This window comes from Urocitellus parryii, chromosome 7 (assembly GCF_045843805.1).
Source record: "Urocitellus parryii isolate mUroPar1 chromosome 7, mUroPar1.hap1, whole genome shotgun sequence".
NCBI lineage: Eukaryota > Metazoa > Chordata > Mammalia > Rodentia > Sciuridae > Urocitellus > Urocitellus parryii.
Window position 1 is genome coordinate 177,523,766 of NC_135537.1, and position 22,818 is coordinate 177,546,583.

Below are 22,818 nucleotides of genomic sequence, written 5' to 3' on the forward strand. Positions count from 1 at the left end.
GAAGACAGCTGGCCAAGGTGCCATCTGGAGGTCATGTCAGCTCCACGCCCGGGTCACACAGACGGAGGCAAGGTGGGCCCACAGGCTGCGCCCCGCCCAGTTACCTTCCTTAGGAATCTCCCCAGCAAGAAGACCCTGCTGTGGTCCCAGCAGTGGATGCCTCGCAGGGTGTCCCAAGCCCTCCGTCCTCAGAGCTCCTCCGTGCCAGCCTGGGCTCAAAGCCAGGAACACCCTTGAGATGGCATTGCAGGCAGGGGACTGGTATCACTTAAGTGACTTTTTTCTTGTCCCTTAAGAAGATTCTTTTTTTTGGGGGGGGGTCTTTATTTCTGTGCCTTGTGTTGACAGTAAAGAGTCCAAGGAACCTGCCGTCATCAGCTCTTCTCCTCCGGCGGTTCCTTAGGTGAGGGATGGGAAGGGAGGGGACGTTCCGTGGCCTCTCTGGCCCCTGCGCAGGCCCCAGCACTACCAGCCTTCTCCTGGCTCCTCTGGCCAGCCCACCTCCCGCCCGCCGTCCCGACCTGGCTGTGGAGCCCTGGTTTACAAGGCGGGTGGCAGGCGCCATCCTATGTGAGCCACGTCACTTCCTGGAGCCACAGGGGACCAGGAGCTGCATCCTCCACACACAGGGGAATGGAGCAGAGGAAGAGAGGACAGAGACGGGGGCTTCCCTCTGTCCCTGAGGACCCCCTTCCTGTTTGTCCTCCGTGGAGCCAGCTGGGCTGATGGCGTGGGGAGGACAAGCCACAGGGAGCTCGCTGCCTGGCGGTCCCCATGGAGGGCAGCGGGCTGTGGGCACAGGGGTGTCCTAGCCCTCCTTAGCCCGGGGCTTCCTGATCACGCTGTACTCTGGGACCTCCTCGGGGGGCCTCTGGGAGGGAGCCCCGCTGGCGCTGGAGTCGGGCCTCGGAGAGTCGAACACCACGGAGCTGTAGTGAGGCTCCTCCCGGGGAAAGGCCTGCAGAGAGAGCCCAGCTCAGGAGGCCGGGGGACACCTGAGGGCCCCGGGAGGTCCCCTGGGGAGGCCTCCCGCTGTCCTGGCCTCCTTTTCCCTACAGAGCTGATGGCAGGATCCTGCCCACCCACCCCTCCACCCCACCTGCTCATGCCAAGCACGAAGTCCCTGGACCCCAGAGTCGGGGACCCTCAGTGCTGACCCTGTGCATCCATTCATTCTACAAAATGACACTGAGGGCTCAGGGGCAGAGGGCTCGCCTGGCATGTGTGAGGCACTGGGCTTGAGTCTCAGCCTCGCCTAGAAATAAGTAAATTAAATAAAGGTTCATTGACAACTAAAAAAATATAAAAAATAAAAATAAAAAGACCCTGAGGCCCTGAGAGGGTTGCACACTTGGTGGGCTCCCTGAGATGGCCCTGGCTCCCTTTGATGGGACATCCTGGCCACGGTGCAGGGGCGGTCCCTTTCTGAGGACTCAGGAATCTCACATGCAGAACCCTGGCCCCTGGTGGAGCCTGGCAGGCTCCCCAGATCTACCCTGAGCTTGTTGTGCAGGGCAAGGTCCTGACTTGTCCCCACGCAGCTGGCAGGAGTGAGGCTGTGTCCCCGGCCAGCTGAGACCATTAGTCACCACGTGGGACAAGTGAGGCTGCGGCTACTCTCAGACCCAGCATGTGGCCTCGGGGGCATGCGAATGTCAGGTGAGGAGGAGACAGGCCTGAGGCAGGTAACTAGGTACTGCCAGCTGCTCAGAGGCCCCAGCCACGCCCCCATGACAGCTGACAAAGGGCAGGACGGGCACGACTGGGGGCAGGAGGGGACAGCAGAGCAGCCCCATTCCCCTGCAGGTGGCAGGTTCCAGGCTGGGCACAGAGCTGGGCCCCTTTCCCAGAGCAGACCAGCCACGGTGCCACCCACTGAGGCCTGGGCTGGGCTCCGAGGTCTCCCAGGCAGCCCCTGGCTGATGCTCAGATCTCCCCCCAGTCTCTGCCTGAAGTCCCCCACCAGCGGGTGGGTCACACCTTAGGGAGGCCACCCATTCCGTTTATCCCACTCCGTTGGTGACAGTGCCTAAGGGTTGTTCACGTCCTGGACAAAGTGAATCCAAGAGATGACCAGGACCAACCCAGGGAGAGGCAATGAGCTTTGTCACTGGCTGTGTGGTATGCAGTAGGAGCTTAATAAATGCTGCACTGTCGTGGCCATTGTCACTGGCCACCGTCACTGGCCATCATCATAGCCCTTCCACACCCCACATCAGCCTCCTCTAAGGGCAAATTCCGCACTGCCCCTCCCCACGCCCACCCCACGTGGGGCAGCCCAGGGTGCCCTGCCAGGGGCCAGGACCTGGCTTACCAACATGCTGTACTCCACCTCCGCCTGCCTCGGGGGCACTGGCTCTTCCTGCAGGGACCACGTCTGCAGCGTCAGATTCGTGTAGTAGGGCTCACTCTGCCCGGCAGCCTGCGGGGGCCAAGAGGAGGTGTCCACTGGCCTCCCCACCCCGCCCCTGTCCCTGCTTTGCTGCAGATGCCTTTTCTGCCCAGGTTCCAGGTGGGGGCCCCAAACTTCCCTGGGTGTGCTCCCTCCTGCACCCTCCCCTCATGGCATGAGCGCTCTTCCCTCTCTGGACCCTTCCATCTGTGGCCCAGGCACCGTCCAGCTGCAGCCCAACATCCTCCACACTGCCCCTGCCCGGCCACCTGGATGCACCTCCTGTGTGGCCTTCCTTACCTGCCTGAGGTTCTGGGACAGTTCTGAGCGCTCACCAGCTGAGACAGGGAGAGAGCAGGGGGGACCATGTGAGCCAGGCTGGGGACCCTGGAGAAGCCCTGGGCTCCTCTCCCCTCACACCTGGAGTTGGCGGGAAGCAGCGTGGCTGGAGGAATAAGTGGGTGCCCGGTGCACGCAGGGAGGAGGAGTGACCAGCACCAAGTGGGCAGCGGACACGGCCCGGCTGGAGGAGAGGCGCAGGGCAGTTCCCAACAGCCGCTCACCAGGCGGCAGGGGGTAGACAGGCAGGAGGGGCAGGGGGTGCACCAGGGACCTGCCCAGACTGTGCCAGACCCCGAGAGGTCGCTGGGGCGAGGCGCCAACCCCAGGCCTGGGCCCTCCCTGCCAATGGGGAGGCCTGGCAGCCTGCGGGGGCAGCTGAGGCCGGTCCCACCCCAGCTCTGGCTCCTGCCACGTTGCTGTAGGGCCCTGCCTTTGAGTGCAGCCACATACACCCTGACTTCTCAATCCCAGCCTGGGGGCTGGCCGGCAGCAGGTGACACAGGGGTCTAGTCCACAGCCAGGCCACCAGAGCCACTGCCTGCATGCTGCAGAGACACGACAGGGAGCACGGGGCACAGGGCAGCAGCCAGACCTTGGGAGACACAAGTCCACCAGACGCCAGCATGCACCAGGTCCTCAGCGGAACTGAGAGCAGCAACTGAGCGCTTGGGGACATGAACGCAGTCTATTCTGAATACCGTGGGCGGGCTCCACGCCACACCTGGGACAGGAGCTCTGGGGAAGGAGGAAGAGAAGGGGGGGGGAAGATTCAGCTCAATGCCAGGGAGGAAGGTGTGCAGGAGCCCGCTGTCCAGGGACTGCACTGGTCACAAGGATGTCCCCAGGACCCGCACAGGCCTGGCACACTGCAGGTGCTCGGGATGGCTCCCTGTGAATGAGTAGATGACAAGAGGAGGCTGGCGAGGAGCTGGGGTGGGTGACGCGGAGGTGTGCGGTGCGGGTGGCAGAGGGGCCAGCGGGACTCGGCCCAGGCAGCGCCAGGAGGGGGGCTGGGCACTTGCAAAGCCAGGGAGGGAGGAGAGCCGGGGTTGAACAGAGCCTTTCCCCTGTGCCTGAGGATGTGGTCCACAAATACAAGACGCCCATTCCCCGGGAACAGTGCAGCCTCGGCTTCCAGAATGTTTAACAGCGGGAAGCGGCACAGTCTGTTAGGTGCAGAAAATCCTAGGTCTTAGGGGAATTCTTGCTACGAATCAGATTCTCTAAGAAACCATCTCCGCATCTGCAGCCCAGAAAAAAGGCGGGGCCCGCCCTGAGTGTAGTGGCTGGACTTCTCTGGGCGGAGGGTGTTCTGCAGGGAATTCACCCACTTCTTTGTGCTTCTGTTCATTGTCCACGTCCCACAGTCATCGTGTGACCCTCTTTTAGAAGAGGAGGAAGCTGCTTGAGGAGCCGGAGCCTTTCTAGGTGAAAGGGCACCAGGGAGCCTGCTGGGGCCCTGGGACTGAGCCACCGGATGGGAACCCCCACGTGGCAGCAGTGTCCTCCCGGGGTGCAGCCTGGGAGGGACCAGAAAACTACCCCAAAAAGCAGAGGGAGAGAGGAAGTGATTCTCTCTCCATGCTCTGCCCAGGTGCTGAGGCTGACCTCTTCCCACGGCCGGGCCCCTGGGAGAGCCCGAGGTGGACTGAGGCAGTGTCCCCTTGACCCCACAGCAGCTGCCTGCTGCCCTGCAGCTAGGAACAAAGTCACCCTCTCTGCCCCCCACCTCACTGCGGTCCCCAGGGCTTGGGACGGCCTTCAGAATCCCCCCACAGAAGCCCCAACTCGGCACAGGAAGGACCGGGGGGCTACCCCCAGCAGAAGCTGGCTCCCCGCGGTGGCTGGGACCCCCGCCAGGAACAAGAAGGGTTCTTCTGCTCCCTGACTGTTTCATCTGCTCCCTGGTGTTTATTGACACCTACGTCCTGAGTGCCAGACTCAGGGTCCCCACACGTCCCCCCGTCAGTCTGAGCTCAGAGGAGGACAAGACCAGGATGGTGGGAGGGTCCTGGGGTCCCCGTCGTGACTGCAGATATCGACACACGAACCCAGCAGTGTGTCCTGGGAGTCATGCCCCCTGGCCTGGGAGTGCGTCCTGGCTGGGGGGATGCAGGCGGGGACAGGGGGACGTCAGTGTACTTCTAGCCCAGGTGCAGGGGGTGCCTGGGAGGGGCCCAGGGCCTCTTAGGAGGCCGAGGAAAGGGCCGGGCAGAGGGCATCCAAGGACAGTCTTTGGAGTCCAGGAGGAAGGAGCCTGTGGGGGCGGGCGAGGCCCTCAGTGAGCCTTGAGCCACCCCAGGAGGAGGGACGAGGCTGGTTACAAGAGGGACCTTGGAGGTGAGGAGTGGGGGGCGGGGGGCAGGGCTGAATGTGGAGGCCCTGACTGTCCCGGGGCTGGATTGGGGACGAGTCACACAAAGGGTTTAAACAAGGAAGCAGGGTCCAGGGGACACCCCAGGCCCCGGCACAGGAAGGACCCCCTCCCACAGCCTGCAGCCCCACTCCCAGGGGCACGTCCTCTGGGCCTGGCCCCGAGTGCAGCCGACCTCCATTCTGAGGAGCCAGGGCAGTGCTGCAGGTGAGGCTGTCAGGGCCTCCCCCTGGGGCCACCGAGGGGCAGGGGTCACTCACCTTTGACCCGTTTCTGCAGCCTCCTCCAGACCAGCAGCGAGGAGCCCACCAGGAGGAGCAGCAGGAGGGACAGCAGGAGGAGCAGCACAGGGAGCCTGCGGAGGGCGGGTGAGGGCCACGTCGGGGGACTGTGCGCTAGGCAGGAGCTCTGTCACTGTACAGGGAATGACCTCAGGGCACTCCACCACGGAGCCACATTCCCTGGTGGTTATTTAGAGACAGGGTCTCCCTGAGCTGCTCAGTGCCTCACAGTTGCTGAGGCTGGCTTTGAACTTGTGATCCTCCTGCCTCAGCCTCCTGAGTCTCTGGGATTACAGGCGGGGGCCACTGCGCCCACCCAAGACAATTTTTTAAAAGAAGGTAGAGAAGCCAGGCAAGTCGGGAGGCTGAGGCAGGAGGATCCCTAGTTCAAACCAGCCTTAGAAAGGTGAGGTGCTGAGCTACTCAGTGAGGCCCTGTCTCTAAATGAAATACAAAATAGGGCTGGGGAGGTGGCTCAGTGGTCGAGTGCCCCTGAGTTCTGAGTTCAATCCTTGGTACCAAGAAAAAAAGAAAAAAGAAAAGGAGACCACAGTGAGACCCAGAGGGGCACACCTATCATTCAAGCAAGACAGGAGGCTACATCACGAGGCTCCCAAGTGTGAGGCCAGCCTCAGCGACATAGAAAGGCCATGTCTCAAAATTTTAAAAAGGCTGGGGATGTATCATAGAAGTAAAGTGCATCTTGGTTCAATTCCCACTACCAAAAGTAAATAAGTAAAAAGCAAAGGTAGCATATGTCCCTATCTACACCCCCCATGTCCCCCAGTCCTGGCACTTGTGCACATGGTGTGCTGACAAACTCCCCAGAGACCCAGAGACTCTGTGTACACAGTCAAGCCTGCAAGAATGTGCAGGGCTGGGAGACAGGGGACAGGGCACAGTGGGGGACACTTCCAGCCACACACCAGGTCTGGTGCCACCCCCAACATCCAAAAGAAGAAAGCTGGGAGCCGGGGTTGTAGCTCAGTGGTAGAGCCCTGGCCTGGCACACAGGAGGCCCTGGGTTCCATCCTCTGCACCACATTAATAATAAATAAATAAGTAAATGAAAAAATAAAATAAAGTTATTGTGGAAAAAAAAGGAACAAAGGTGTGTGTGTGTGTGTGTGTGTGTGTGTCCCTTCCTTTTTCACAAAAAGCAGGCAAAGTATGAACACCATTTTGGTTTTACATAACAATGCCTCTTAGCAACCTTCCCAGTCAGTGCGTAAAGAAATCCCAATCCCTCACTCTTTCCACAGCTGCATAATATTCCATCGCATGGTACACCACACGTCCTTCAGCAGTCCCCTCTTCATGGCATTCCCCCATTTTCCTGTGTGACCACTAACATGGCTGAAATAAGTCACCCAGTAGCTCCGTCATCCCACACCTGGATACAGAGCAGCAGATTTACCTCCAGATTTACTCAGATACAAGCTTCAAGCCCTTATGTGCTCGGGCCTTTCTTCCATACCTTGCACTCATAATCTTCACGTGCAAGTGTGTGCACAACGTGCATGTGGGCCCCGGGGATGGAACCCAGGGCCTCCCTGCATGCTAGGCAAACACTCTGTCTAGTATCTTTCTTAAAGATGTTCCCATCCCCAAGACACACACACACACACACACACACACACACACACACACTGCACAAGCTTCAGACCCTGGTGACACAGCTGAGCTCCTTGGGCATCTGCAGGATACACTTCTGGAAGTGGCATGTAGAGGCCTGAGTTTTGAGGTCAGGAGTCTGGCTGGCCTCTGCCTCTGCTCTGCCTCTGCCCCAGCCTCTGCTCTGCCTCTGGGTCTGGGGAGGGAGGTTGTCACCCTGGGAATTTCCCAAGCGACAGGAGCAGCTCTGCTGTCTGTGGCCCACACCTGACTCTGCTAAGAGGTGAGGTGACAGGACGGGGCTGCCCACCCCAAAGACCATGCTGTGGCAGAGGCTGCAGGGACCCTGGCCTCCAGGGAGGGAGGGGCTGGAGCCGAGTGTCCTGAAACCCCAGAGAACACCTGGACCTGGGAGACGGGAGGAGCTCTGGGGACAGACACAGGGAAGTCCCTGATCCCACCCTGAGAGGCCTGGAACTCTGTTGGGGACCCTCCAGACCGCACCATGTCCCCTCATTTGGGGGATCCTGATCTGTATCCTTCATGATGAAGCCGTAATCTTAGGTATGTTTTGCAGACTCTGAGTCTGTGGATCACTGACCCCAGGGGCCACGGGAGCCCCACGATTGCAGCCAGCTGTCACAAGTGCTGGGACCTGGGCTGCCCCAAAGTGAGCTGGTGTCTCCTGTGGGGTCCTGGGGTCAGAGCCTTAACCTGGGTCTGCATGGACTGCAGTGGTCAGCACCAGGAGCCAACTGCCCCCCCAGGTGAGGTCAGGTGGGGAGCCCTTGACCCCAGAGATGGCCTGTGCCTGCTTGCATTGTTCTGAGGAGTCACAGATGTGCTCAGGTTCTCTGTGAGGTTGACCGCCCCCAGATAGAGACCCACTCAAATTAGAGGGGGAGCCCCAGACTCTGGGGTCACACAGGCCCAGCCCAGTCCCACACCTGTGCCCATGTGACAGTGACACAACCTCTCCTTGCAGTCTGTGAGGGGAGCATGGGAGCAGGTTGGGGTCATGTGAGGAGCCAAGGAGGACAGCGTGTGGGGCTCTGGGCATCCGACAGGACAGCCCCAGCCCTCATGGGTGGACACTTGCCTCCCCTCTGCCAGCCCCGCCTTGGTCTGAGCCTCTCTTGAAGCCTGGGACAGGTCCAGTGGGGTGGCCTCAGTGACCCAAGCCAGGTTACACAGATGGCAGCTTGCAACCTGGGCCTGGGCCAAGGGTCAGCAGGCCTGGGTCAGCAGGGGTGTGACTCCCTCCCCCGAGTGAACACACAGCCCCCGTGGAGAAGACCCCAGTCAGGGACAGGACACTTACCCTGGGCCCTGGCCATGGTCGAGGTCCTGGCTGCTGGGACCAGGGATGGCACTCTCTGTGGCCAGGCTGGTGGACAGTGCAGGTTGGGCTCTGCTTGTGGTTGTCATGGTCTTTGCTGTCGTGACACTTGTAAGTGTCCCTGAGGTTGCTGGTGTCAAATCTACAATGACACCCAGAGGTCTGTCCTGCAACCAGCCCACCACTGGGGGATGACTTGGGCCTGATTTCATGCCAAATGATCACTCAGGAAGGGGACGGGTGGTGGCCAGGGCCAAAGTCTCCCCAGGACCCTGGGGACATTTCTGTACAGGACACAGATACCACCCCCAGCAGGGCTGATTCCGTCCTGCTGTGAGGGCCATGGCCTCCTGAGACCCCTGGGGTCATCTCCCCACGCCCGGTCTCATCCCCCTCCCATCACAGCCACATGCTGCAGGGATATCTAACTGCAAAGACCACTTGTCACTGTGGTGCCTCTGCCCACTGCACCCCCTGGCCTTCTGCCCCTCTGCTCCGCCCTGGGTGTCCACACAAGCTCTGCCTGTCCTTGTCCCCAGGGCCCAGGGCGGACTCTGGCTCTCTCCCCTGCAGGCTCTGCTCCCGCCTCCTTCCCTGATTGGCAGCTCCTCAGGGCTGGGCAGGCTGTGGGCTGCTCCCCCCTTGGACTCCCTCCCAGGCTCCAGCTGCTGCTTTCTGATTCTGGCCCCAGGTGTCCAGGTCCAGGCAGCCCAGGCGCTGGTGGGAGGGGCTCACCTGGCAGCACAGCCACCTCAACTTCGAAGAAGGGGTCAAAGCCTTTGTGCCATGGTGTGTCCACCCGGCACTCATAGGAGCCTGCGTCCTCCAGGGTGAGGCGCTCCATGGTCACTGTGAAGCTGAGCTTTGCAGGGTGGTCGCTGATGGACACTCGGCCTCTCCGCACCTCTCCCTCTGAGCCTCTAGTCTTCACAATATCATAACAATATAAAAGTGAGTTTTTGCACCACAGTTTGTCATTGTCCTTGAATTCTTCACCATAGTGACACTGCACGGTCAGGGATCCTCCCATGGTGCCCGTCACCTTGCTGGGGCCACTCAGAGGAACACAGTCTGAAAAACAAAATTTGGAGTCCTTCAGGACCTTAGGCCTGACCTGGGACTGTGGGACCCCTGAGTCACAGCCCTGACCTGGGACTGTGGGACCCCTGAGTGCATAGCCCCAGGGGCCCCACCTCCTCCTCGTCCCTTCAGTGCCTGCTGCACCTGGCACAGGGAGACCACTGTGGCCGCACCCTCAGAGCACAGCTGCCCACAGCTGCCCAGTAGCCCCTCCATCCCTCTGCCAGGGCCTGTAGGACCCCCTCTCCCAGCCTTGGGGTGAGGTCCCCTGCAGAGAAGGCCTTGTGACACTGTCACAGGTGGGACACTCTCTGAGAAGCTCAGTAGCAACTGCCGAGGTGAAGCCACAGGGGCCTCAGATGAACCCGGGCTTGGGCCTCAGCTCTAGTTTGCATCCTCTGTGTGCTCAGGGCCAGGGCCTGACCTCTCTGCACCTCAGATGCCAGCCACAAAGGGGTGGGTGACCACGCCAACCTGACATGGCATCTGGGGGTTCATGGAAGGTCATGTTAGCATGGGGCCAGGTCAGTGGAGAGGCTGCCCAGCATGCAGCAGGCCATGCTCCACCAGCCCCAGGAAACAAAGGAGGGAGGAGGGAAAGAGCCGTCCTGGCTGTCACTGTCTGCAGGTCATGTTAGTGACACTCAGGAAATGCTGCTGCTCAATGCCCTCGACCAAGAAAACTGGAGCTCCATAAGATGCGACCTCACAAAACCAGGTAACCCCTGTCTAGTCCAAATGAGAAATGGAGAGAGGAAGTAGTCACAGGTAGAGAGAGTTAAGGGCCCACAGGGGACTTTGTAGAATTTATAGGCTATGTGCGATGGCACATGCCTCTAATATCAGGGGCTCGGGAGGCTGAGGCAGGAGGATCTCAAGTTCAAAGCCAGCCTCAGCAAAAGCAAGGTGCTAAGCAACTCAATGAGACCCTCTCTCTAAAAAAAAAAAAAAAAGATATATATATATATACAAAATAGAGCTTGGAATGTGACTCAGTGTCAGAGCGTCCCTGAGACAATCCCTGGTACCCCTCTCGCCCAAAAACTCTTAATAAATAAATGTGTAACCTGGATAAATGTGATTTTCCAGAAAAACACAAATCACTAAAATTGGCACATATTAAGTAGTTAGTAATGAATGTCAACCCAGCCGTCTTTCATCAGGATGCTGTCTCCCACCTCTCCTGTCCCCACCTGCCGAGTCTCCTCCTCTCCTTGTTGTGGGTTGCTGGCTCCCTCAACAGGGTCTTGTTCCTCGCCCTGACTTGTGGCCTCCCCCTCACCTGCCACACCCAGTCTTGTCTCTCAGGATTGCTCTAAATCCTCCTTAAACCTAAAGTCAAGAGAAGAAAAGAAGAGGAGGAAAGGGGGAGGACACAGTGGAGGAGTAGGAGAAGGAGGGGACACAGTGGAGTAGGAGGAGGAGGAGGAGGAGGAGGAGGAGGAGGAGGAGGGCAGAGCACAAGGGAAAGGAAAATCTCCCCAGTCTCTACAGGTCTGTAACCTGGAGGAAGTGAGTTGTTTTCTAGGGAAATACAAATGACCAACCTAAGCCAGAAATAGAGGGGCTTCTCAAAACAGATGGACATTAATGAGAGTCACCAAGGAGTCCTCCCCATCCCCCACCCCACCCACCCAGAGAATGACCAGAGCCGCACAGATGACAGTTCTCTCAGTTCTCTCAAACCTCAGGCCAGGATGCGGCGCAGCATAGAGTGATCCCCAGCAACTCTGAGGCTGGGGGCTCAGGCCCCAATACCAAAAGCAAAACCCCTTCAAGGCACACACAGCTCCAATTCACTCAGCTTTACAGAAAATACTGAACCAGGGAAATCCCTGCAAGGTTCTTCATGAACTCAGCATAGTACACTGAGACGGAATCTGGCCAACTCTGTCTCTGTGTATGGGTGGGCACGTGGGGACGGGTACTAGGAATTGAACCCAGGGACACTGGACCATCAGGTCACATCCCCAGCCCCTTGAAAATTGTATTTTGAGACAGGGACTCAGTAAGCTGCTGAGGCTGGCCTTGACTTGGATGGCCCTGCCTTACACTCCCGAGTTGTGGGTTACAGGTGTGCATCACCCCACCTGGGCCAAATCTCTTTCTATAATTCACCAGCTGAGAAGTTCAAAGAAGAAACAAAATCAGCTCCTCAGCTCAGGAAAAGCTCTCTCTTGCCTGTTGCTGCTGTGCTAATGCTCTGTGGGGGCTGGAGTGGGGCTCAGGGTAGAGCCCTTGCCTACAGCACAGGGCCCTGGGGTACATCCCCCTCAGAGGGAGAGGGAGAGAGGGAGGGAGGGAGGGGGAGAGAGAGGGAGGGAAGCTTTGTGGACAGATATGAGTGGACGGCTTCCTCCTCCTCATAGGGACCACTGGCCATCGTCCCCTGAGGCTGGCCAGGCAGATGAGCACAGCCACAGAGGCTCATTGGGCCTGCACCAGGCCTGGGCTGAAGGGCCCACAGAGAAACAGGTACCAGGAGGAGCCCCCTGTCCTCGGCCCATGCAGACGCCATGAAAACCCAGGAAGACCCTGGGAATCAACAGAGACGCTGGCCACGGGCGGACGTCCGGCCCCAGTGAATCCACAAAGCCACATTCCCCAGAGTCGCTGTGTTTACACTGCAAATACTACTAGGAAAAGCACAGAACTGATAGGAGCAACCAAAAGTTCTAAGATATCCTGCATGTAAGATAAATGAAATAAAATAAACCTGTCCTGGGCCTCACCAAGACCGCAGGGTGGACGCTGCTGGGGACGCCTGAGGAGGTCTGGTCCTGCCTGGGAAGACTCTGCCCTCCAGGAGTTCTGCCCAGAGAAGGTCTCCTCCCTGCCCTCCCACGACCTCCCACTCCCTGCCCACTGCCCTTCCCTCTCTCCTGTCCCCAGCTCCCCTCCTGGGGACCACTGACCCCTGGGCCTCCACCAGGACTCTTCCCACCCAGCCTCCAGCTGCCCTGGCTGAACCCACCTGTCCCTGAGATGGAGGCTTCTCCTCCTCGGGCCCCTCCTTCCTCTGTACCCCAAACTGGTGGACCTGGGGGGCCTCCCCAACACAGGCCCCAGGTGTGCTCTGGTGCCCTCTCCACCCCACCCCCGTCCACCCGCCCTGCTCCCCCTGTCCTGTTCCCCCAGACCTCTCTCAGGGCCCCCCTGGGCAGCACCCTTTCCCTGGGCAGCACGCTGGCTCCTCCCAGGTCAGGTGGGCTCAGGGGAGCCCCTGCCCCTTCCCTCCCAGGGGTGTGGTGTTTGGCGAGTCCATCTTACATCGTGGACACAGCGCACCCCATTCTGCATCTGCACAGAGACGTGCAGCTGGGGCTCCTCACGGGACGCCTCCTGGCCCCCCTCCTGCCTCCCCTCCCTTCTGCAGACCCTCCCTGGACAGAGGCCCTCACCTGGGAGCCAGAGAAGCAGCAGAGCCAAGGGTGGCCAGGCCATCAGGCCCCTGGGGCTCATTTCTCCTGCACAGATGTCACCGCTGGGCACCAGGCCCCACAGGACCCAGGCTCCAGCCCCCTGGGGAGGGTCAGTCTCCACGGCTCCCACTTCTGCTTTTCTCTGGGGCGGCTGCTTCCCACTTGTCCTCTTTAGTCTTTTCCTGGGGCTGGGGACAAAATGGAGAAGGTGCAGGGGCCAAGCAGCCCCTGAGGTGGCCCTGGACTTGTGCTGTCCTAGGAAAGCCAGGGAGGGCAAGGTGTGGTGGGTGGGACCCGCCTGGCCCCAAGGTGGCAGGACTGCCCTCACCCCAGGCCTGCAGGGCCAGGCTTCCTTCTGGCCCTGTCACTCCTCCTCTTCTCCTTGTGGTCAGGATGTCACCAGTGGGAGGGGCACACAGAGCCTGTGTCCTTAGCACTGGGCCTGCCCCGCGGGAGGCCAATCTGGAACTGCCCCTCCATGAGCCCAGTCTAGGCCTGACCCCAGGTTGGCACAGTGGCCCTAGAGTCCTGAATGGTTCCTGGTCCTGGAAATGTGTCCTCAATCCCACTGTGACGTCCACAGGCCGTGACCTTCCCCCTCCCGTGTAGCCCCTGTGGCCCTGAGCTGGGATCCAGCAAGGCTGCAGGGACCCCCCCTCCACACGCCTGTGATAGTGCCCCCAGCTGGTACAGAGTGACCGTGTGAGCACAGGGTGCCCTCATCCTAACGTGTAGCACGTCACCCAGCAGCTTGAGCTTTTGAGTCAGGGCACCCACCCACCCCAGGGAGCCCACACTAGCTCTGAGGTCCCAAGATTGTCCCCTCCTGCTGCTCCCCAGGAGATTCACTTTCCTCCTTCCCCCTGGCCACAGGAGGACCCTCCCAAGAGGCTTGATGGTTCTACTGCTGGAAGGTGAGCACACAGCCTGGCAGAGCTTGGGGACGTTTTTCTAACAGCCACGCAAGGTGACAGGCACCTATATTCCCAGCTACCTGGGAGGCTGAGTTGGGAGGATCACTTGAGCCCAGGGTTTCAAGGCCAGTCTGAGCCTCATAGTGAGGCCCTTTATCAAAAACAGAAAACAAATTCTATGCCAATGTCATGGGAGACTACGGCCTGAGGAGACCAAGACGCTCTGGTGTTCATCTTGTTGAGCTGATCAGGGGAATGTGAGGGAGGGCCACGTTTAGTGGATTTCCTGCCTGATCATGGGAACAGTCCCAGAAATAATGTATGTGTGTATACAATCACACACACACACACACACACACACACACACACACACACACTGAGGATTGAACCCATCCTTATCCTTATCCTTTTTTTTTTTTTTTGACACATTATCTCACTAAGTTGCTGAGGCTGGCCTTGAACTTGCAGCTCTCCTGTCTCAGCCCCCTACATTGCTGGGATTACAAGCATGAGCCACCACACCTGGCCCCAGACATCATTTTTAGTTGTACCATGATCCCAAGGTCATTGCTGCAGGCTCAAGTGTCCAGAATACACAAAGAAGCAGGAGGCTAGATGCTCATGTGGCTTGTCTCTGGCCACCAAATGACACAGCAGGGAGAACCTGGCAAATCACCTGGAGATGCAGGTCTCCTTAGGGATGGGAGAGAACCTTCGGAACTCCTGCAGGAGGAACAGGTCCAGGATCCCATCCTTGCCATGCCTGGTGCTACTTGTCTCTTGTCCCTAGCCCCAGATCCAGATCCAACCTCCTTGCCGCCTCCAATCTTCTTACTGCAGATGTGTCCCCTTGGAGAGTGACTGTCCCACTTCGGGAACAACACTTTTGAGTGTTTTCATAGCCACCATGTGACTTGTTCCCACAAAGGACCTCTTGTTATTGCCCTTGAGCAGAAGACACAGGTTCTACCCATGGTCACTTAATGGCAACTGGGAAGACTCAGGTGATGCAAGGTGACATCATGACCTCAGAAACCCAGGAGGCAGCACCTTCCCACAGCTCCCTGGAACTCATCACCAGCAGAGGGAGACGAACCTAAGGACCCCAGGGCTGAGCCCCATTTCAGGGCCAGGAGAGGGGTCCTGCCACAGCCACAAAGCCTCTGGCCCTGGTTACAGTCTCTTCCCAGTGTGGACACACGCGCTGGGGGCCGGGGGAAGGGTATTGGTGTGATGCACTGAGTCCTGCCGGTTGGAGGGTCCTCAGGAAAGATCTGGGTGTGGACAAGCTGTGGAGGCGCTAGGCAGGGTTCTGCCCTCCAAGGCAGCACAGCCAGAGCCCCTCCCACTGCCACAGCCTTCTCCTCCCTCCACCACTTCCTCCCCCAGGAAGTCTGAGGCTGTCTCTGGGAGAGCTCTGAGGGGTGGGTGCCTCTGCAGTGCAGCCAGAGCCCGGCACCAGGCCTGGAGAAGCAGGAGGCCGCTCACTGTGGTCAGGCTCAGGGGGATGAAGGCTTGACAGCCCTGGGAGCACCTGATGGAGGCAGAGAATAACTGACAGCCACCAAGGGCCCCATGTCCTGTGCTTCTGCTGTGGCCAAGTGCACACAGCTGTGGCTCACACCTGTAAGATCCAGAGACAGAGCAGACCTGCAGGACACACTGCCAGGGAGGACAGCCAGAGGACAGAGGCTCCTGGTTTCTCTTCCCCGGGGACGGGTGAGACCAGCTGCAGTGGCCTGACCCCACCCACCCTCCTGCCCATCCCTGGGAACCAGGGCTGGGTGCAGCTCAGTGTCAGAGCACTGCCCAGCACAGCAGGCCCTGGCTCAACCCTAACCTAGACTGCAGACCAGACCAGAACACGAGGGAGACCACGCGGGAGTCAGGCCTGGCCTGGGGGACCTGTGTTCCAGGCATCCTTCAGTCCCTGGGCACAATCCACACCTGGTGGTCATGGTGGCCATGATATGTCCCCCTCCTGTCCTGGGGGTGCTGTGGTTAGGATGGACAGAGAGGAAGAGGAAGCTACAAGCTTCCTCAAGAGGCCCAGGACCCTCCCCATGCCAAAGTTTCCAGCCCGTGAAGCTCTGTTCCACATAGCCCTGTCCCTTCTCTCCAGAGAGGAGCAGAAAGGGGACCTGGACCAGCAGCTGGCCTGCAGAGCTCAGCAGGGGCTCCCAGGGCAGGCTCAGGAAGGGAGCAGCACCCAGGACCTCTCTCCCCCCGGAGGGAGAAGGCTCTGGCTTCCCCATGTCACACTGCAGAGTTGGGGACATGCTCAGTGGATATTCATTGGCTGGAAGGGAACAGGGTGGGGTGGGGCTCTTCCATGTCATTCCTCATCTACAGCCTCCCTGTTGTACCCCTTCACTCCCCCGGGGTTCACACAGTCACCATCTCAGGAGACACACCAGCCTCAGGGCCACCTCCCATACCCCTGACCCCTGCAGTGCTCATTTCTGTGTTTGATCACCTGGGTGCCCTGCACACCCTCCTTCTCCAGGAAACACTGCAGGACTTTAGGAAAACAAGGACCACAAGGCCCTGCAGCCTCAGCTCACCCAGGAATTGTGCAGAGGGGCCCAGAGCCACTGCACAGCCCAGGGTGGGGGGACAAGAATTGGGCACAGGGACAGAAGGCTTCTCTCAAACTCTTGCCAAATTGCCAACAGGGAGAAGGGAGGGGTGGAATAAAGACGTGCAAATGTGTCAAAGGACCGTGCCTTGCACTTATGTCACGTTATACCTCAATAAAATACAGGTCCAAGCGACTCAGGAGGAGGAGGCGGCAGGGGCAACATGGGGCTGCTGATCCAGATGCACATGTCCCCTGGGACACGGAGACAGCAGAACCTGAGGGGCCTTTCACAACACTGCCCTCGTGTCTCCTCTGAGTCACAGGCATTTGCCAGGGACCCCTCCAAAGGTGGCCAGGGGCAGGAGTTGGGTGAGAGGCGCCTGACAGTAGGGAGGTCCCCTGCCTGTGACAATGGGCCTCCACAGCTGGGAAGGTCGGAGCCTGAGTGGCAGGTGTGTCCTCGCTCAGTTTCCTCATCGCAGAAGGGGACACTGCCAGCTCCTGCCAGATGGGAGGTGGGATTCTTCTCTGCCGCAGTCTGGCTGGGCACAATTCAGGAGCCACTTGTCAAAAGAAACTAACTTTATTTTTAGAACCACACACGCCAAACAAAACAGCTCCTCAGGAAAAACCCTCAGAGCCCAACTGCCACCACCGGCTTCCCACAAGCCTCTCACCCACACAAGCCTCACCACCTCCCACAATCCTCCTGCTCTTGAGGCCTATTGGCTGGGTCACATGGGCCGAGCCAAAAAAGTCCCCCAATGAGCAGCTCCGTGGTCTGAAAGGGCAGGGAAACAGCCCAATGAGCATCACTGCAGAGGAGCCAATCAGCTAGAAGTTGCTGGGGCCGCTGTGAGCCAATCATCAGCCGGCAGCTGGAAGTTTGCTGGGAGCTGGAAGTTTGCTGGGGCCCCTTCAGCTGTGGCTCTCAACATCTCCCCCTCTCTGTTTAAACAACAAGCATGTGGCTTAGGGACTGTGCCTGCCTTAGTTTGTCCAATAGTACATATGGTCCCGTTATCGGATGAGCTGACCTCAAGGCGTCAGCCTCCTGTCTTAGGTTGGTACCATTGCAATTGGATCTTACCCGTCACTGACTACCGGTCCAGTATACAACCCACACCTGTGGATACGTCTTTGTACCAGCAGGGGGGGGGTGAGGTTCTTTGCCTCACCTCTGTTGGCCCCCAAATTTTAGCTGAACGACCATGACAAGCAGAAGGGAGGAAGATACACCAAGCCAATTGACGGCTCCTTTTGGAAAAATTGTACCACCGATGACATCATCAGCAAAAATACCCCAACACTACCACAAGTCGCTGCACCAACAGATAGTTCACAATGCATACAGGTAAGTTCACAATGCATACAAGTGATTCATAGTCCAGGCAAGTTCTGCAAGCAGTTCAGTGATGGCTATTGCAGAAGCTGTAGATTGGTTTTATCTTTGTCTTCACCAGCACTGGGATGAAGATAGGAATTCTGGCAGTAATGGCTAAAGAAAAAATTATATAACATTCCAGAAGGCACTAAAAGAAAACAATTTTCTTTTTTTTTTCTAGAAAACAATTTTCTTAACAATGTACCTTATCTTCAACAGAATTATTAAATATAATGAAAAGGAAAGGTGAAAGTAAATAAACAGATCTGTTAACCTCCTTTTTTGTTCATATATTAAAATAATCCTCAACAGCTGTTTACCCAATTTAAATTAAACCATTTAAATCACGTGAATAAAAGAAATTTGGATCCATTTTTTCATGAGCGCTCATCATATATGATATATGGACATTCGTACATTCAAACATATAACACAAAACACAAGTGTGCACACATAATATAATACATACAACACATAACACAATAGTAAAGGCCTTATAACTTTTTACAGGTGAAATCTCCATTGCAATGTTTAAAAACTCTATAGTCAAAAAATAGAACTGATCAGCAAAACATTAACCTAGGTCTGAATGAACTCAAAAAAACAAAATAGAACTTCATGATGTGGGAAAGGGCAATAATAAAATATATATTGAAAAAAGCATCCTGGTTCTGTCGCAGATGTAAGGGTAGCCAAACTGGAGTTCTGGATATCAGCTGTTATGGATTTGAGCCAAATTATCCTATTTTTGGTCCGTAGAAATCGCTTTAGTTAATCTCTCTGGAATCCAAATCGGCTGCTGTTCTCCCTGTGGAAACACACAAACAGACCCCCGACTCCAGACAAGTACTGGGTCAGGACCTTGGTTAATCTCTCTGGAATCCAAATCGGCTGCTGTTCTTCCTGTGGAAACACACAAACAGATCCCCGACTCCAGACAAGTACTGGGTCAGGACCTTTCCATAGTCCTGTTAGAATATCCTTCCAAAGTACCTTGGGCTTATGTACATTTTTTGGACACATATGCCTTTCTGCAGCACTAAGCCCTGATGAATCCAAATTTAAAAAGTTTAGAGTAAAAAGGGTTATTTTAAGTTTATCTTTGGGGAATATATACCCCTTCCCAATTCCTTGTTTTTGCTTTAATAAGTACATTTTAATAGTTTGATGAGCTCTTTCAACTATCCCTTGTCCCTGTGGATTGTATGGGATTCCTGTTATATGAGTAATGCCAAATGTTGAGCAAAATTGTTTAAAAGAGTTAGAAGTATAACCAGGGGCATTATCTGTTTTTAACTGTTTTGGAACACCCACAGTGGCAAAATTTTGTAAGCAATGAGCTATAACATCTTTAGTTTTTTCTCCGGCATGAAGGGAGCCCATCAAAAATCCGGAAGAAGAAGTATCAACTGTAACATGTAAATATTTTAATTTTCCAAATTCTGGCAAGTGTGTGACATCCATCTGCCAAATATGGTTAGGTATCAATCCTCTAGGATTGACTCCAAGATTAACTTGTGGTAAAAAGGTCACACAATTTTGACATTGTTTTATTATTTGTCTAGCTTGTTCCTTAGTTATTTTAAAACGCTATTGTAAAGTATTAGCATTGACATGGAACTTTTTATGAAAATTTGTAGCTTCTTCTAGTGTAGAGAAAATATGTATGTCAGGTGTAGTTTTATCTGCTAAATCATTGCCCAAACTAAGGGCTCCAGGCAATCCTGTATGTGCCCTGATATGTCCTATAAAGAATGGATCTTTTCTGTCCCGAATTAGACTTTGTATAGTGGAAAACAAAGAGAAAACAATATAGGAAGGGGAAATTCTACCAGCATCTTCAAGGGATACTATAACATTAACTATATACTGACTATCGGAAAATAAATTAAATACAGAATCTTTAAACATCACAAAAGCTTGTAATACTGCATTAAGCTCTACCTTTTGAGCTGATTGTTTGGGTACTAAAAATGTAAACGTTTGATCAGGTGTAACTATTGCTGCTGTACCATTATTTGACCCATCAGTGAATATATTTGGAGCATTCATGATAGGTGTTTTTCTTGTCATTTTTGGAAAAATTACAGGATGCGATGACCAAAAAGACAATAAAGGATTAGATGGTAAGTGGTTATCAAATGAAACATTAGATTTGCACATGATTATTGCCCAAGTATTTAACTCATTAGCTAACTCATCAATTTTATTCATAGTATATGGAGTAATAATTTTATTGGGAGAAATTCCAAACACTCCCTTTGCTGCTTTTATTCCTTTGAGTATTAATTGTCCTACAGCCTCAGGATACCTAGTAAGAATAGTGTTAGGAGAATAAAATAAATGTATCCATAATAATGGACCTTCTTGCCAAAATACTCCTGTAGGAATATTTTTTGTTGGTAAATAATAAAGACAAACTTATATCAATTCTATCCAAATGCATATTTTCCATATATGTTTCAATGATTTTTAATGCCTTTCTTGCTTCAGGCGTTAACATTTGGGGTGAATTTGGATCTGATGGACCTTTTAGGATATCAAATAAAGGTCCCAACACTCCTGTTGGTATACCTAGATAAGGCCTTACCCAATTTATGTCTCCTAATAACTTTTGAAAGTTGTTAAGTGATTTGAGTTGATCTACTCATATTTGAATTTTTGGTGGACGGACCATGGTTGAGGATAATAGAACTCCTAAATAATTAATTGGAAAATTTAATTGTACTTTATCTATTGCTATCTCTAGATTATAATTTTTTAATAAGTTTGTAAGTGTGGCATAACATTCTAGCAATGTGTTTTCATCTTTGTGTGCTAATAATACATCATCCATATAGTGAAATATTTGTAGTTCAGGATTTTGATTTCTAAGTGGCTGGATTACTTTGTTAACATAAATTTGACACATAGTTGGGCTGTCAGCCATCCCTTGAGGGACTACTTTCCATTCATATCTCTGATCAGGACCTTCATGATTTAGTGTAGGGATAGTAAATGCAAAACGTGGACTATCCTCAGGATGAATTGGAATTGAAAAAAAAACAATCTTTAATATCTATAACTAAAACATACCAGGTTTTTGGCAAAGCAGACAATTGAGGAATCCCTGATTGAGCAGGTCCCATAATAACCATTTCATTATTAATGGCTCTTAAATCTTGCAGTAATCTCCATTTACCAGATTTCTTTTTGATGACAAAAATGGGAGTATTATGGGGAGATACAGAAGGTTGTATATGTCCTTCCGCTAATTGTTGTTTGACCAGGTTATGGGCTGCTTGTATCTTTTCTTTAGTCAGGGGCCACTGAGGAACCCATACTGGTCTTTCTGATTTCCAAGTAATTTTTATTGTCTCAGTGGCCCTTTCTGAAAATCCAACCCATGTCTGTCTGTTCCTTGATCTATTTGTATTGGTGCTGCTATACCTTGTTCTTATTTTCCTAATCTTTTTCCTTTCCTAAAACCTTGTCTAGTCATAATAGTGGGTGCATTTTGGTTGATGTTATTTGTTAATGTCAAACCTAATTGATCTAGGACATCTCGTCCCCATAAATTTATGGGAAGATGATCCAATACATATGGCTGTATAGTTCCTTCACATCCTTCAGGATCCTTCCAATCTAATACCATTGCACTTCTATGGGGATTAGTTGCCACTCCTAGGCCTCGAAACATTTGAGTGGCTTGTTGTAATGGCCAATGTTTTGGCCATTCTTGACGAGAGATGATGCTAAGGTCTGCACCTGTATCCAGTAGCCCATTAAATTCATGTCCTTGAATATTTAGTTTTAGCATGGGGCGAGAATCTAAATTTAAAGAAAGCATAGCCCAATCTACACCTGTGGAGCCTAATCCCTTGGAACCTCTTTCTACAGTACGACTGGAAAATTTATCATGTAGGCTGGGTATTATTAGTAACTGTGCTATTCTATCTCCTGGTGAAATTCCTGATATACCCTTTGGAGAACTGGCTATAATTTTTATTTCACCTTCATAATCGGGATCAATTACCCCAGGACTTATCATAAGTCCTTTTGGAGTAGAAGAACTGTGTCCCAATAATAAGCCTACTGTTCCTTTGGGAAGAGGTCCTTTCACCCCTGTGGGAATGATTTGAACTCCCATCTCTGGAGTTAGTACTGCTCTGGTGGAGGCGCAGATGTCCAACCCTGCGCTCCCTCTGGTTTGTCTGATGAGGGATCTGATGGACAATGTGTCCTGGGCACTACCCTGATGGGGTTGCTGGGTTCCTCCAGTGCTCCGTATATTTGTGGTTTGGGGCCCCGGAGCATTGGGGCCCCCTGTCCATTTTTTGGCAATGGAGCCTGATGCCTTTCTCCATGATATCGTGGATAGACACCTGGTCCTTGTTCGTTTTTTGATAATGGAGTACCCTCTATGGTGGTTTGAGAATGGCATTCATTAGCCCAATGTCTCCCTCTATGGCATCATGGGCAAATACCCGGGATTCTACTCCTTTGATAACACAAAATCATTATAGCCTTTCTATCCTCCTGAAATGTGCATCCGTCCTTTCTCCCTATCTGTTCCTCACATGTAAATAGTTTTTCCTCAGATGTGAGTGGTTTTTCTTCTGTCTCACTCATCTCCAGGGACAGGCAACTTAAAACAAAAGTGAAACAAAACAAAAGAGGTTTAAAATGGCTACCCATCCTCTCGCCCTGCCCTCAGGGGCGAGCAGTTTACCTTATCACTTACCCTCAGTCATTCCCCATGCGAGCCACCAAATGCTGCAGTCTGGCTGGGCACAATTCAGGAGCCACTTGTCAAAAGAAACGAACTTTATTTTTGGAACACACACGCCACACCACACAGCTCCTCAGGAAAAAACCTCAGAGCCCAACTGCCACCACCGGCTTCCCACAAGCCTCTCCCCAAACCACAAGCCTCCCCACCTCCCACAATCCTCCTGCTCTTGAGGCCGATTGGCTGGGTCGTGTGGGCGGAGCCAAAAAGTCCCCCAATGAGCAGCTCCATGGTCTGAAAGGGCAGGGAAACAGCCCAATGAGCATCACTGCAGAGGAGCCAATCAGCTAGAAGTTGCTGGGGCCACTGTGAGCCAATCATCAT

The 22,818-nt window shown here is 54.4% G+C and overlaps 1 protein-coding gene across 1 annotated transcript; it reads right to left on the bottom strand.

Annotated features, from left to right (window-relative positions):
- Positions 1 to 808: 808 nt before the first annotated feature.
- Positions 809 to 12,958, bottom strand: LOC144256214 (CMRF35-like molecule 8). Its single transcript, XM_077801295.1, has 7 exons — positions 12,824 to 12,958; positions 9,078 to 9,413; positions 8,325 to 8,484; positions 5,369 to 5,463; positions 2,693 to 2,730; positions 2,315 to 2,422; positions 809 to 958 (listed from the first exon to the last, which is right to left on the bottom strand). The coding sequence occupies exons 1-7, from the start codon at positions 12,882 to 12,884 to the stop codon at positions 809 to 811; spliced, it is 948 nt and encodes a 315-aa protein (XP_077657421.1). The 5' UTR covers positions 12,885 to 12,958.
- Between the last annotated feature and the right edge of the window lie 9,860 nt (positions 12,959 to 22,818).

What these genes read in the sequence shown, in the direction of transcription:
- LOC144256214 (XM_077801295.1), bottom strand. Translation starts at nt 12,884, where the DNA reads ATGAGCCCCAGGGGCCTGATGGCCTGGCCACCCTTGGCTCTGCTGCTT. An exon ending in GCTGCTTCTCTGGCTCCCAG is followed by an intron (nt 9,414 to 12,823) that starts GTGAGGGCCTCT and finishes TTTGTTTTTCAG; the next exon opens with ACTGTGTTCCTCTGAGTGGC. An exon ending in GACCATGGCCAGGGCCCAGG is followed by an intron (nt 5,464 to 8,324) that starts GTAAGTGTCCTG and finishes CGCCCTCCGCAG; the next exon opens with GCTCCCTGTGCTGCTCCTCC.